The sequence below is a fragment of the Cololabis saira genome, chromosome 10 (genome assembly GCF_033807715.1).
Source record: "Cololabis saira isolate AMF1-May2022 chromosome 10, fColSai1.1, whole genome shotgun sequence".
In the NCBI taxonomy this organism is placed as follows: domain Eukaryota; kingdom Metazoa; phylum Chordata; class Actinopteri; order Beloniformes; family Belonidae; genus Cololabis; species Cololabis saira.
Genome location: NC_084596.1, coordinates 39,424,696 through 39,438,741, shown reverse-complemented (window position 1 = coordinate 39,438,741; position 14,046 = coordinate 39,424,696). Strand labels below are relative to the sequence as shown.

General features: G+C 42.3%; 1 protein-coding gene across 1 annotated transcript; it reads left to right on the top strand.

Moving 5' to 3' along the window:
- The first annotated feature begins 828 nt into the window (after positions 1-828).
- Positions 829-11,709, top strand: kcnmb3 (potassium calcium-activated channel subfamily M regulatory beta subunit 3). Its single transcript, XM_061731266.1, has 4 exons — positions 829-914; positions 2,960-3,163; positions 9,333-9,504; positions 11,328-11,709. The coding sequence occupies exons 1-4, from the start codon at positions 829-831 to the stop codon at positions 11,679-11,681; spliced, it is 816 nt and encodes a 271-aa protein (XP_061587250.1). The 3' UTR covers positions 11,682-11,709.
- Positions 11,710-14,046: the final 2,337 nt, after the last annotated feature.

Here is a 14,046-nt window from a genome sequence, read left to right as displayed (position 1 = left end):
GAACTTTTTGGCGTCAGTTCTAAGCAGTGGCTATGTGTGTGGATGGGTGCACAGATCCATCTGCAGTAGTTTGTAAACAAAGGTGTGACGTTTCTGTTTTGATGTGAGGTTGCTCCGTGTTCAAGCTGCCATGGTTTTCCTAGCCTTGGGCTTGTAGAACTAAATGGACCACTTCCAGGTTAAAACCTACGTCTGTTTTCATGTTTTTAAAACATGAATAATAGAAGACTGTCTGAATAACACATACTGTATGAATGTGTTCAACTTCCTGCCCTCGTGTCACACGGTGTTCAGAAACTCTGGGAAACTGCAAGCTCGGCAGGTTAAAAAATAGGGATGAAGAGTCACAGCACTCATATTTATAGGTACGTACCTTCTACCTCCTACTGAAAAAGGAATGAAATACGTTTGTTTGTTACACATCCGCATGTTTTGCTTTATTGTGCTCTATCTAAATGCATTTTTCAGCACTGCTTCCATTTGTGTAGCATGACTGTCTGCAGGGAAGTTGAGCTGAGCTTTTCCAGCACAAACAGCTGCGGCTGAGTGTCACAGCCCCACTGAGAGGCCAGCAGCTCTCCGCCCGCCTTAATGTGCTAGTTCCTATAGAAACACACGAGGGTGGAAGATGTTGTTGCACTCACCTTTGAGCTTGGGTAAACAACAGGAAGCTCCCCGGTGAATAAAGTGCAAGTGTAGTGCATTCAGCCGGCCGCTGCACCGGGGCTTTTAAGAGATGTGTGCTGATCACCTGTTGGCCTGAGACGAGTTGGCTTTCAGACAGAGAGGAGATTGTTGGGTGGACAGACGTACTTGACAGACCAGGGCATGTTCTTAAATGCAACTTCTCCCCGGAGGTCGTTCAGCATTCCCATTAACATCAACCTGCAGGGCTCCCGCGGCCGGCCGACACGGTAAGAGCCGATGACTGACCGGGTCGTCAGCAAGCCTTAGAAAAACTGCTGGGACTTCATTATGATGTAAAAACACTGCTGAATGGGCTAATGGGTTCAGATGAGATACACTCTAGACAAGTGCAGGGGATATATAATATATATGTCTGTATGAACACCTGCAAGGATTTGTGTCAACCAAAAGTGATGAATACTGCCTCAATAGTAAAATTGGCATTACAATCTTTAGTTCTATCCAGTCTTGATTACTGTCCAACAATATGGTCCAGTGCTACAAGGCAGGATTTAGACAAACTCCAGCTCCCACAGAACAGGGCGGCGCCTCGCTCTCCGCTGCTCTGCTAGGAGGAGTGTTGAGTGGATTGTCCTGGATAAAAGTTGACCAAAGGCTGGCGTGGAGCCTGGTAACATTTTGTTTCAACATCTGGAATATTGGTAAACCTATCAATTTGTTACCACATCTAAAACCCATCAATACTCAACATGGCTCTGCAACCAGATCTGCTTCTGGTGTTCACTTTACTCTCCTCTACCAAGAACCAACGCACTAAAGAGGCTACAATGTATAGAGCAGTAACATATTGGAATACGCTTCCACCACATTTAACCATGATCAACAATAAAGCTAGGTTCAAAAGTAAATTAAAGGGGACCTATAATGAAAAACATGTTTTCTTGCTTTAACATATATAAAGTGGTCTCCCCTGAGCCTGCCAAATCAGAGAAGGAGGAAAGCAACCACATTCTGCAGTGTCTGTACAGCCGCCCGGATGAGCCATCCAGTGTGATGTGGATCTACGAGCCGTTTAGATTCTGCTCCCTTTCGTTACGTAATGAAAATGCGATTTACATAGGTTGGCCTCTGATGCGTGAAACCACGCCCACAACTAACTCCACCGGCTGGAGCTTCCTCCATTTTTCCGTAGCGGTGTATCACGTCATTCAGGCAGCCAATCAGCACAGAGCCTCATTATCATAGCCCCGCCCACTCAGAATCCTGCATAGATAATGAGGTTAGAGAATGGGAAGATAAAGACATGGCTCATAGGCTGAATTTCTAATTTATTTAGCAAAAACAATCAAAAGCTTGTTTTTAAGACATTCAAGGCCTGTTTAAAATAGGTTTTAGATGCCATAATAGGTCCCCTTTAAGAAAAGCAGTACTTAGCAATTAAGTCAGATTTAGTTAGACCCCGTCCACACGTAGCCGGATATCTGCGGATATCTGCTAAACCGGAGATATTTTCCTACGTTTTGACCTGTCATCCACACGAAAACGCAAATAAACGAAGCTTTAAAAAAACTCCGGGCAAAGTGAAGATTTTTGAAAACTCCGTTTATGTAGATGCGTGTAGACACACACAACCGGAGTTTTGCGTTTTCGAACGTCACATTATGCGCCAAAACAACAACAAATCTGCTCTGACATGCGACTTTTGTTTACTACAGAACCACAGATGATCCAGCATAGTCTCCAAGCTATTAAATAAATGGTCTCTGGTCTTGACAACCGCTTACTGCGTTACACCGACACAGAGCCTACAACCGTAGGGTACGCGGCGACGCGCACCCTACGGTGCCCGCGGAGCCGCGGAGGTGCAGCTTCCCGGGAGCCCCAGATGATCTACAGGTTAGAATGCTTATGAATGTGGTCGAAAACGCAGATCTTCGGTTATGTGTGGATGCAAATTTTTTTATAAACGGAGGGGGGAAATATTCGTTTTTAAAAATACCCGGCTACGTGTGGACGGGGTCTTAGTTGGTTTAAAATGGTAGTGTGTAAAATGGAATATTTGTTGTTGTTTGGTTCTGGCTGGTTTCAACAATTTAAGGGTTGAATTCCATCACATCTCAGGTAATTTTTGTTTAGATTTAGCTATGTTTTAATTATAAGGATTGTATTTTATTGTTTTGCAATGTTGGACCCCAGGAAGAATAGTCTTCACCACAGTGAGGACTAATGGGGATCCGTAATAAATAAAAAATAGATCCTGCCGTCCACCTTCCCCCCTGTGAGAGAGGTTGTGTTTGTCCCGGAGGCCCAGGGAGCCCTTCTGCACCGCCGCGGGGCAGGACCACGACCGGAGTCGGAGAGGGGATGGGCGGGGGGGCCCGGCCATGCGGACCCAGAGGCTGGTGTCCAGCGTCGGGGAGGACCGGGCCGTCCTGCTCGGCTTCACCATGATGGCCTTCTCTGTGCTCATGTTCTTCGTGGTCGGCATCAACACGGTCAAACCGTATGTGAACAGGTAATGGTCAAAAGGGTGACGATCCATTTATTTAACACAGTGATTCCCAACCTGTGGGCCGCGAAGGTATTGCAAGTGGGCCGCCAAATCATTTCCAAAAAAGTATGATTTCTGTGGGGGGATATAATTATATAAAAATAAACAGAATAATGTTTTAAATGTTAAAACTCAGTTATGTTTAAAATGATATTAAAAATGTTTAAATATTATTTTCATTATTTCGTTTTGTTTTCCTTCAAGTATTAGACATATGACAAGCAAATGAGCAATAGGAACTTTTGTTGTTATCGGTCGGACCACTTTGCAGCGGGACTGCATTGAACTTGACTTATTTACGTTTGATGCTGATACCTGAAACTGGAGTATAAAGATGGATAGCTGGCTAGCAACAGGGGGAATTAAAAAGTTTGGAGGTGGGCCGCCAACATTTTTGAGACATAAAAGTGGTCTCTGAGTTGGGAAAGGTTGGGAACCACTGATTTAACACATATTCCAGAAAACCCTTTCCTTATAAAAGCTAATTTAAAAAATGTTGTGTATTTCCAAATGAAGTAAGTCATTTGTCCATCTCTACTATATCTGTCTGGTCAGGTGTTAGCAGTGGGTGTGTGGTGAGATGTGTGAGTGAGTGTTTTTGAGGCGACAGAAAATATCTTGTCTAGGGCACCAACATTTTACATAGCTCTATTTGCACACTGGTGACCTGTCCAGGTGTAGCTGGGACCGGCTGCAGCTGTTCCCCGTGACTCATCCATCCATTATCTATACCCGCTTTATCCTTTGCAGGGTCACGGGGGTCTGCTGGAGCCTATCCCAGCTCATTTCAGGTGAGAGGCGGGGGTTACACCCTGGACAGGTCACCAGTCCATCACAGGGCCACATATAGAGACAAACAACCAAGCACACTCACACCTACGGGCAATTTAGAATCACCAATTAACCTAGTATGCATGTTTTTGGACTGTGGGAGGAAACCGGAGTACCCGGAGGAAACCCACGCAAGCACGGGGAGAACCTGCCTGTGACCCTACATGTGAATAACAGTGTATAGAAAGGATGGATCAGTTCAGTTCAGTTATATTTTATTCTATTCTATTCAATTAAATTATTAATCATCTGAAAGAAATGACAAAAAATTGAAAATACAATAACTCTCCCAAGATCCAAAACAGTAAGGTGAAGTTGCCAGGGGCCCGACCTGGGGGCCTGACCCGTAGATTATTATTCATATAATTATTATTATTATTATTGGCTCATCATAAAACTCAAATCTTCTATTAACAAACAAGAATGACAACAAACATTATACTGTAAGTTACCACCAATAACCTGATCCAACCAACATCAGGACCCAAGGAGTGTTTTTGACATTCAGCTCTTCATCAGTTTTAGGAAATACATTCCTTTGTTGTTTTTGTTTATTTATTTGTTTGTTTTTAATGCAATTTACAGTTAAAGTCACAATTACAGTTAAGGTCAAAGTTATCACCTCACTTTTTAAAATCAAACTAAAGGCTGAATTATGCTTCTGCGTCAATATGGCGCCGTGTCTACGGCGTGTGGTTTGGATCGACGCAGAGGACACGCCGTCACCTGCGCCGTCTCTGACGTGCACCTCCCGAAAATTGTAACTACGCGTCGACGAGACGCCGTCCACACGCAGACCGAGAGGGCTGTGATTGGTTCGTTTGAAAGCAACGCATTTCCGGTTTCCGGTTTGAAGCAGTAGTGAACTTTCAGGGCTCTTTTCTTCGTTTATATGTGATTTTTTTTGTTTTGGTTTTTTGCACAATAGTTGTCCTTATCTCTTTGATTTACTGTGACCGGAAAAAGTCGGATAAACCATTCAGAAAAAGATCGCTAACTAGCGGTCGCGGGGGATACTGCACCGCGACCAAATGGAGTGACGGAGAAGTCTGAAGGGTTCAGCACGGCGTCACGGCTGCGGCGTGTGCTCTGCGTTGGTGTGACGCAGAAGCATAACTCAGCCTTAAACTGTTAATTTTTCCGTGGAAATGATCGTAAAGCGTCCTTTTTTTTTTGTTCCAAAACAACAACTCGTCATTAAGCTGAATTAAATAATAAATATCATTTACGCTATTTGAAATTAAAATAGCATCCACTACCTTCTATTTTGTTCCAGGCTGATTTCTTTACATTCAGTTATGGTTTATCACGTTTTTTCACAAGAATTTAAGCAGAGTCTCTTATTCAAGCAAGAAAGAAAGACCTTTGTTTTTGTTTCATTCCTTTCCTCTCTGGTCGGTCTCTCCCAGCACCGGACACCTGCTGGCTTTTACTTCCTCATCCCGATGCTTTTGAAGCGACCTATGAGGTCAAGCGTATTAACGCCTGCCGAGATAACTCTGACATGCTGCAGCGTCGGCCCCTAGTACACGGCCCCGTAGGCCAGCGCTGATATCACCTCTCTGAAAGACGGAACTGCTTCCACATCTGATGTGGGCTGTGAGGGTCTGTAAATGTCCCATTACCAAGGTTAAAATGATGGAAAGGTCAATCAGTCCATAGATAAAGAGGCCCGAGCGTCTGTGTTGCTTCAAGGGCATCTGCCTTTATGTGAGTGGTGCGGTGGAGGCATCGCACGCACACTTCAGGGAACATTTTCTCACAAGTGCAGTGAAAATGAGGCTGAAAACGATCCCGACTGACTCTCAAGACAACAAGCGACTGCTGACTAAGGCGGGGAGGAAAACCACATGAGCTCTCGGGTTTAGGTTAAGATGGGAGAGCTGGCTGACATGTAACAGCAAGTGGTCTGATTTGGGAGCAAACTTGTTGTTGCTAATGTCGCACAGGCTAAAAGAGGGACCCACGGACAACCCCATGAACCTGCAGCAAAAGAAACTGACCCGGCCTGATCCGGACTGATCCTGAGGGTTTAGGACAGATGAATAACTCCATTCTGGCGTCATCTGCAGGACTGACAACAATGTGTTTCCAATTCACATGACCAGGAAATGGAGACGATCCATCACAGCACAGTCAAACCGGTCCTATCCCGGCGTAACGGCTACTTTACTCGTCACCAGACAGTCTGATTCTTTAACGACGGACACATTTCCTATAGGAACTATCAAGAGAACCCTTACTTCCCACACATCTGGCACCTCAGTCTTCGTACAAGCAGCAAAACTCAAAAACTTCCGTCTACAAGAAGATAATTAGGCCCGCTAGACGCAGAATCCAAACACAAAACTCGCCTACTCACCTAATGAGCACAGATCATGATCTATGGTACTGTGGAAAGGCCCCCAAGCATCGTCAAGCAAGCCGTACGCTTAGAGAAACACGTGGACATGATCTGGGCCTCTGCCAGCGGAGCTGGACCGCACAAATGAACCATCAGATTCCTAACAACTACACCTCAAGGCCGTGACACTCTTAGCTATCAAGTGACTAAGACAGGAAGGAGTTAACGAGGAGGAGGGTACGCTTGGGATGCCAGATGTTGGTTTTTGGACCTCCACAAACGGCCACCTCCAGAAGTTCTGGGATGACTCCGCCATTGTCGGTCTCATCAACGACGGAGATGAGAGGGAGAACCGAGAACTGAACCACAGATTCGTGGACTGGTGCCAGCGGAACCGCCTCCAGATTAATGCTGGGAAAACAAAGGAGCTGGTGGCGGACTTCCACCGGCGCAAAGTCCCCCCCTCGCCGGTGAACATCCAGGGAACGGACATAGAGATAGTGGACTCTTACAAGTACCTGGGTGTTCACCTCAACAAAAAACTGGACTGGACTGTAAAAACTCAGGCTCTGTACAAGAAAGGCCAAAGCCGACTCCACCTGCTGCGCAGACTGAGGTCCTTTGGAGTGAGGGACGGCCTCCTGAGGACCTTCTATGACTCTGTGGTGGCGTCGGCCATCTTCTATGGGGTGGTCTGCTGGAGCAGCAGCATCACAGCAGCAGGGAGGAAGAGACTGGACAAGGTGGTGAGGAAAGCCGGCTCTGTCCTGGGCTGCAGTCTCGGTCCTGTGGAGGTGGTGGGGGAGAGGAGGATGGTGGCTAAGCTGTCCTCCATCATGGACAATGTCTCTAGGGTCACCACCTTTCTGAAATAGAAATAAGGGACGCCCCGTTTCAGCAGTGCAGGTGCCAAAAAAAGGGACATCCCCAAAACTTCTAAACTGCATAGAAATGTATTTATTTTATATTAAAAAACTAAATGCTTTGATTTAAAGTTTAAAGTGCTTTAATAGCATTGAACTTGCATGACTGTACAGACAGACAACCATACTAGCAACTGAAATAGCCTCCTATGCTATGTATGTCCACATCAGCCCAGATGTAGAATATAGATACAGGTGAAGAATATGGTGTAAAAGTTAATTTATTTCAATAATTCAATTTTTAAAAGGTGAAACTAATACATTACATAGTCTCATTACATGCAAAGCAAGATACAGTATGTTAAACCTTTATTTGTTATAATTTTGATGATTCAATTGTTTATTGATTTCATAATATAGAGATTTTTTATATTTATATTATATTTTATATTTATTATTTTATTTTTCAAAAGCCATAATCACCAAAATTATAACAAATAAAGGCTTGAAATATCTCACTTTGAATGTAATGGGAAATAATATATTTGTTACACCTTTAGTTGAATTTACTACGAATGAAGTTTTGCAATATATTCTAATTTTCCGACCTCCACCTGCATATTATGACATCAATAAATAAGAGCATAATATATGTCCTTATTGGTTCAATACGGAACGCAACTTTTAATTCCCAATTACGTAACAATTCCGTATTTAAAGGGACGGGTGGCAAACCTAAATGTCTCCCACCCCCTTCATGAAACTGTCAGAGCCCTGGAGAGCTCCATCAGTGACCGGCTTCGTCACCTGAGATGCGTCACTGAGAGACATCGCAGGTCCTTCCTCCCCGCTGCCATCAGACTCTAAAACCAGGCCTGATCACCGTAGTTAACGGACAATAAATAACATGTGCAATAACAAGATGTGCAATATCTATGCAATATCTGTCTGTCTACCTCACACTCATTCTACCTGCTTTTTTGCACTGTTTTTTTCCTTCGCACTACTTTTATTTCCATCCCAATGTATATACTGTCTATATCAGAGGTCTGCAACCCAAAATGTTGAAAGAGCCATATTGGACCAAAAACACAAAAAACAAATATGTCTGGAGCCGCAAAAAATGAAAAGTCTTGTATCAGCCTTAGAATGAAGGCAACACATGTTGCATGTTTCTATATTAGTTATGACTGGGGGAAGATTTTTTTTTTCATTAGAAAAAAGAGAAAAAAGTCTAAATTTCAAGAAAAAAGTTGAAATGTCAAGATTAATGTTGAAGTACAATTTTGAGAAAGAAGTCGAAATGTTGAGAAAAAAAGTCAATTTCGTAAATAAAGTCGAAATGTCGAGAAAAAAGTCGAAATTTCAAGAAAAAAGTCGAAATGTCGAGAAAAAAGTCAAAATTTTGTGAAAAAAGTCGAAATGTTGAGATTTATGTTGAAGTACAATCTTGAGAAAAAAGTCAAAATGTCAAGAAAAAAGTCAAAATTTCAAGAAAAAAAGTCGAAATGTCGAGATTAAAAAAGGAAAAAGGAAGAAAAAAGAGAAAAAAAGAAGAAAAAATTGAAAAAAAAAGTCAAACATTTTTGAAATAGCTCCAGTAGCCACTAGGGCGGCGCTAAAGAGCCGCATGCGGCTCTAGAGCCGCGGGTTGCCCCTGGTCTAGATCTTGTAATTATATATATTTTTTACTTACTTACTAACTTACTTACCCCCGTTCCTGCATGTGTGTGTTAAGTGTACTGCTGCTAAAAGGTGAGTTTCCCCATTAAGGGAGTAATAAAGGATTATCTTATCTTATCTTTGGAGGTGTTGTAGGCCCATCAGTGAAATACCAGAACAGGATGCGACTAGCTGGTTCGGCAAATTAAACAAATAACGCCATCACATCTCAAGTTAAGGTGCTGATTATTGTATGGCCCATTATGCTGTATGATGTGTTGTTTCTAATCCTCCAAAGAATTTCACTGTTAATCATGTAATTAGTTTCAATAGCGGTGTACAGTATTGTTCCTCCAGGACTCCGTGGCGGTGAGCGGTGCCTGCTGGGAGCCTGTTCCCGGCCTCTCTAACCTCTCCCCCTGGTTGTCTGCAGCTCCTGGCAGGAGGTGAGCTGCGTGCTGCTGCAGACCCACATCCTGGAAGAGTGGGTGGACTGCAGAGGTGTGAGCACAGCGCCGTGCCTCAGGGCCACCGTTAACCTCAACCACTCCAGCTGGGGGGTTCTGCTCCACTTTGACGAGGAATCTGTCCTCCTCGGTACCGAGGTAGGGATTTATAGCAGCTTCCAAGTTCAGGGATTCTGTTGTCTATGCCTTGTATGAACAAAGCGGTCCAAATCAGCTCTGAGGCCTGTGTGAGCCGCTGACTGCCAAGGAAGGATCATCGCTGTCCTAGAGAACTCCAGACCTGTAAGATGTCATGTCCTTGAACTTCACTCAGTTTACATGCAGCAGAAAGAAAAGAAAAGAAAGAAATCAGATTTCTGATCGTATCAGATAAAGACATCCAGAAGACCCAATCACTTGTCTGAGTTTACATGCTGTTCAGCAGAGGTGTCAAAAGTATTCACATTCATTACTCAGGTAGAAGTATAGATACTAGAGTTTAAAAATACTCCTGTAGAAGTTGAAGTATCAACTCAAGTTTTTTACTCAAGTAAACGTATAAAAGTACTGGTTTCAAAACTACTTAAAGTATAAAAGTAAAAGTAATGTAAGGGGGAAAAGCCATTAAGGACAAAAGCCATTGAAAATGAATGCATCTTAGTATAATGCAAATATATTAAAGAAGCATATATGTGTACTATTGAGCATTAACATGTGTTTCAGAGAGCAGGAGATATGATGACTAGTTGCCTATAAGTATTGTAATGGTGCAAAAAGTCAAACTTCAGAGGCATGTTATCATTTATCCTAACCTTTATTGGAATGTACATCCAAGTTTAGTTGCAGGAATCTGAGGGCAAATGATTATAAGGCAAGGCAAGTTTATTTGTATAGCACAATTCAACACAAGGTAATTCAAAGTGCTTTACATCAACATTAAAAGTGTCAAGACACAATTAAACAGTAAATAACAAATAAAATGAAATAAAATGATAAGAAAAGAAGTAAAATAATAAAAAGCACAAGTTGTTAGGAGATTTATTGTGCAAGATTCATACATTGTGCTTCAGAGGATTGACCTGAGTCACGACCCACCAGAATACACAAACCCGTGACTTTGGGTCATTTCCATTGTGAAACATTCAGATTTGGGGGGTGGTGTGACATCACAGACCCAGACTTGAAATGGCTCTACCTCCACCCAACTTCACATACGCCTGAAGCGGCTAGCTCAAAGCTACTCCATTTAAAAGAACCAAAGAACAAATGTTGACAGACAGTTTTAAAGGGGTGGAGTCAGCCGGTCAACGTGGCTCTGCCCCCTAAACTAACCGCTGTGAACATAGATGTAAAATCATGCTTATTCTATCCTATTGTGTCACAAACCGTTGGCTACAATCCTCAGGAGAAGTCATAAAATTACTTGTTTAAGTATCTTTTCAGTCCCAGAGCAGCAAGTGATTGTTATCAAACCAAATCAAAGTTTATTTTAGACGGGACAATGCATATTAATGAACACTACATTAATATGCACTACTGTAAATACACCGGATTTTAGCAGGAATGCTAGTTTCCACCCGCAGTCCCCACAGAAAACATAAAAACAACTCAGTCAAACATTACAATCAAACAAGGGAACAAACATAAAAGATACATAGTAGCAAAATATATTTAGCAGCATTTAAAAGCAGTATGGATTGTATCTAAATTGACTTGAGTTTAAATTGACTTGAGCAAAAAATGCATAGTACAATAATGAAATACCAGCGATGGTAATATTATGGTACTGAGAGTATCCAAGTTGTGTGACATACAGTACAAAGTGCGTGTTGCATTGCACATTGCCCTAGTACGTACAAATTAAAACAGATAATTAACATTAAGACAAACTACAGAAACTACATCAAGTCCGTGTTGCTGACCGTAACACACCACTCATGTAAGAAAGCCAACACTTACATCCATATATTTGTCTTTCACAGTGCTTTTACATACCAAAATGTCAAATGGACAGAAAGCGTCTCCAGGAGGAAGTGCAGAAAGTGAGAAGCAGCTTGGAGAGCCAGCTGGGAGCCAACTCCACGTGCCTGAGCGACGGCGGGGGCCGCGCCATCGTGCAGCAGACGTACACCCTGGGGGGGGTCCTGCTGGGGCTGCTGTGGCCCTGCCTGATGCTGGGCGGGGGGGCTCTGATCGTGGGCCTGGTGAAGCTGACCCAGGACATGGCCCACCTGTCCCCCGAGCCGGGCGGCCACGCCGCCGGGCCCACGGCCACATGCGCTCACGGAAAACTGTACCGCCTCCTGAGAAGGTCCAGTGCCAACTCTCCGCCGTGACACGTCCATGTTTATGCCATAGCATACAAAATAATAAACACTTTTTTGGAATGTAGGCGAGAGATAAAATTGGTCCAAATGCTCGTAATGGCAAGTAAGAAAGCAATTACCAGGAGATGGTTAACTCTAACCCCAGCTACTCTAGAGGACTGGATTGGTATTACCTTAATAGAATAGACGTAGACCAGCGGTCGGCAACCCAAAATGTTGAAAGAGCCATATTGGACCAAAAACACAAAAAACAAATATGTCTGGAGCTGCAAAAAATGAAAAGTCTTGTATAAGCCTTAGAATGAATGCATGTTTCTATATTAGTTATAACTGGGAGAAGATTTTTTTTTTTCATAATGCACCTCAAGAAAAAAGTCCAAATGTCGAGAAAAAAGTCGAAATGTTGTGAAAAAAGTTGAAATTTGGAGAAAAAAGTCGAAATGTCAAGATTAATGTTGAAGTACAATCTTGAGACAAAAGTCGAAATGTCGATAAAAGTCAAAATGTTGAGAAAAAAGTCAAAATATCGAGATTAAAAAGGAAAGGAAAAAGGAAGAAAAGAAGAGAAAAAAAAGGAAAAAAAGAAGAAAAAAGGAAAAAAAAGGGAAAAAAAAGAAAAAAAAGGTCAAACATTTTTGAAAAAGCTCCAAGGAGCCACTAGAGCGGCTCTAGAGCGGGTTGCTGACCCCTGACGTAGACATAAACGTAGAATTGTCAAATTGGTTTGATTCACCGCATGAATCGGCACAGATTACTTTTGTAATACTGTATTTGACCCGGTCTTTGTACATTTTGACCGTATAGAAACGTAATTCTTGCAATTTTAAGAATGAGATGTACTGTCTGTACTCTACTGCCCTTACTTTTTAACAACTTGTGCTTTTTATTATTTTACCTCTTTTTTATCATTTTACTTCATTTTATTTGTTATTTATGTTTTAATTGTGTCTTGCTGCTTTTAACGTTGATGTAAAGCACTTTGAATTACCTTGTGTTGAATTGTGCTGTACAAATAAACTTGCCTTGCCTTAGAGATTTTTAGGATGGAAAAGCTGACCTTCCAACTAAAAACACAACGGGACATATTTTACTAAATTTGGAATAACTGGATCGTATTTATCACCCCCATGATAGCAGATTTTATCGTTGATTTAACCTTTGACTGGGTTTTAAGATTAATTCCACAACAGCAGCGGCAGGTGACCCCTGATTTCTGTTCATAGTTCATGTAAACAGTTAAACTGAGTTGTATTGTATCAGAGTCTTATCCAGGTTAATGTGGGAGCCTCTGTTTATTCAAGACGTCTTTCTGATGCGGTTCTAAGGAGGAGGATTCACCTCCCATTGCTGTTTTCCCTCCACAAATGCTGTGAAACGTTAGTTTTCAGGACTTAAACAAACAAAACTGGAAGGACATTCATTTTCATTTACTTGAATATTGCTGTACCGTTTTATCTACTTGTCCTTTCCAAATAAACAATAAAAAAAAGAAAATGATAAACACAACTTGTAATGGTGGAAGTCAAACCTGAGGATGCAGTAAAAGAACTACTAGTCTAACACGTTGACCAGCAGGTGCGGGGGGCCGTCGGCTCGGGTTTTAAGCAGAAAACCGCTGCGGGTGAAGAGCTAGTTGTGCTGCACGGACCACTTCCTCCAACCTTTACGCGTCTTGAGTTTAGTTTTCTTAGAAAATAATGAGTTTTGTTTTGAGGGGATATGTTTGGACATCATTTTGGTTCTCGGACCAGCCCCAATTTAGGATAGGAAAATAATGACATTAAGGGCCAATCCCAATACACCCCCTACTTTCTTCCACTAGTCCTACTTTCTACCACTAGCCCTCCCTCACTACCACTACCCCTAAAAAAGAAGCCACAGATTTTAGGGCACTTGAAATCTTCCCAGGGTTCTGTCCCAATACTCCCACTACCCCTACTTTCAGCACCACCCCTAAAATCAGGAAGCTGAGAACCAAAAGCTGTTTTAATTTCAGCTGTAGCGCTGTTAATATGCCACTTTATTAAGTTTTAATATTTCTTCAGGCGTAAAAGTAACTGTTAAAATCCCCAACCTGGGCTCAGTTTATCCAAATAACGCCTGTTAAGAAATTTGCTGGGATGTTTTCGGCGATGACAAGAGCTTCTGGTGAGGTTTGAAAAAGACTTCGCAAACAAAGGGCAAACGAGTGATTATGTACATTCACTGAGTGAATATTATGAAAGTAAAATATATATTTCTCACTAGAAATGTAACCAAAACGCATTTTTATGCAGAAACTAACTCAAAATATTGATTTTTTTGACTAAAAAATAAGAAATGTCTGCCATGGTTTTTTTTTGGATTCAGTCTGCAAATGACGACGAAAAGCATT

What these genes read in the sequence shown, in the direction of transcription:
- kcnmb3 (XM_061731266.1), top strand. Translation starts at nt 829, where the DNA reads ATGTTCTTAAATGCAACTTCTCCCCGGAGGTCGTTCAGCATTCCCATT. An exon ending in TCCCGCGGCCGGCCGACACG is followed by an intron (nt 915 to 2,959) that starts GTAAGAGCCGAT and finishes CCGGAGGCCCAG; the next exon opens with GGAGCCCTTCTGCACCGCCG. An exon ending in CTGTCCTCCTCGGTACCGAG is followed by an intron (nt 9,505 to 11,327) that starts GTAGGGATTTAT and finishes TGTCTTTCACAG; the next exon opens with TGCTTTTACATACCAAAATG.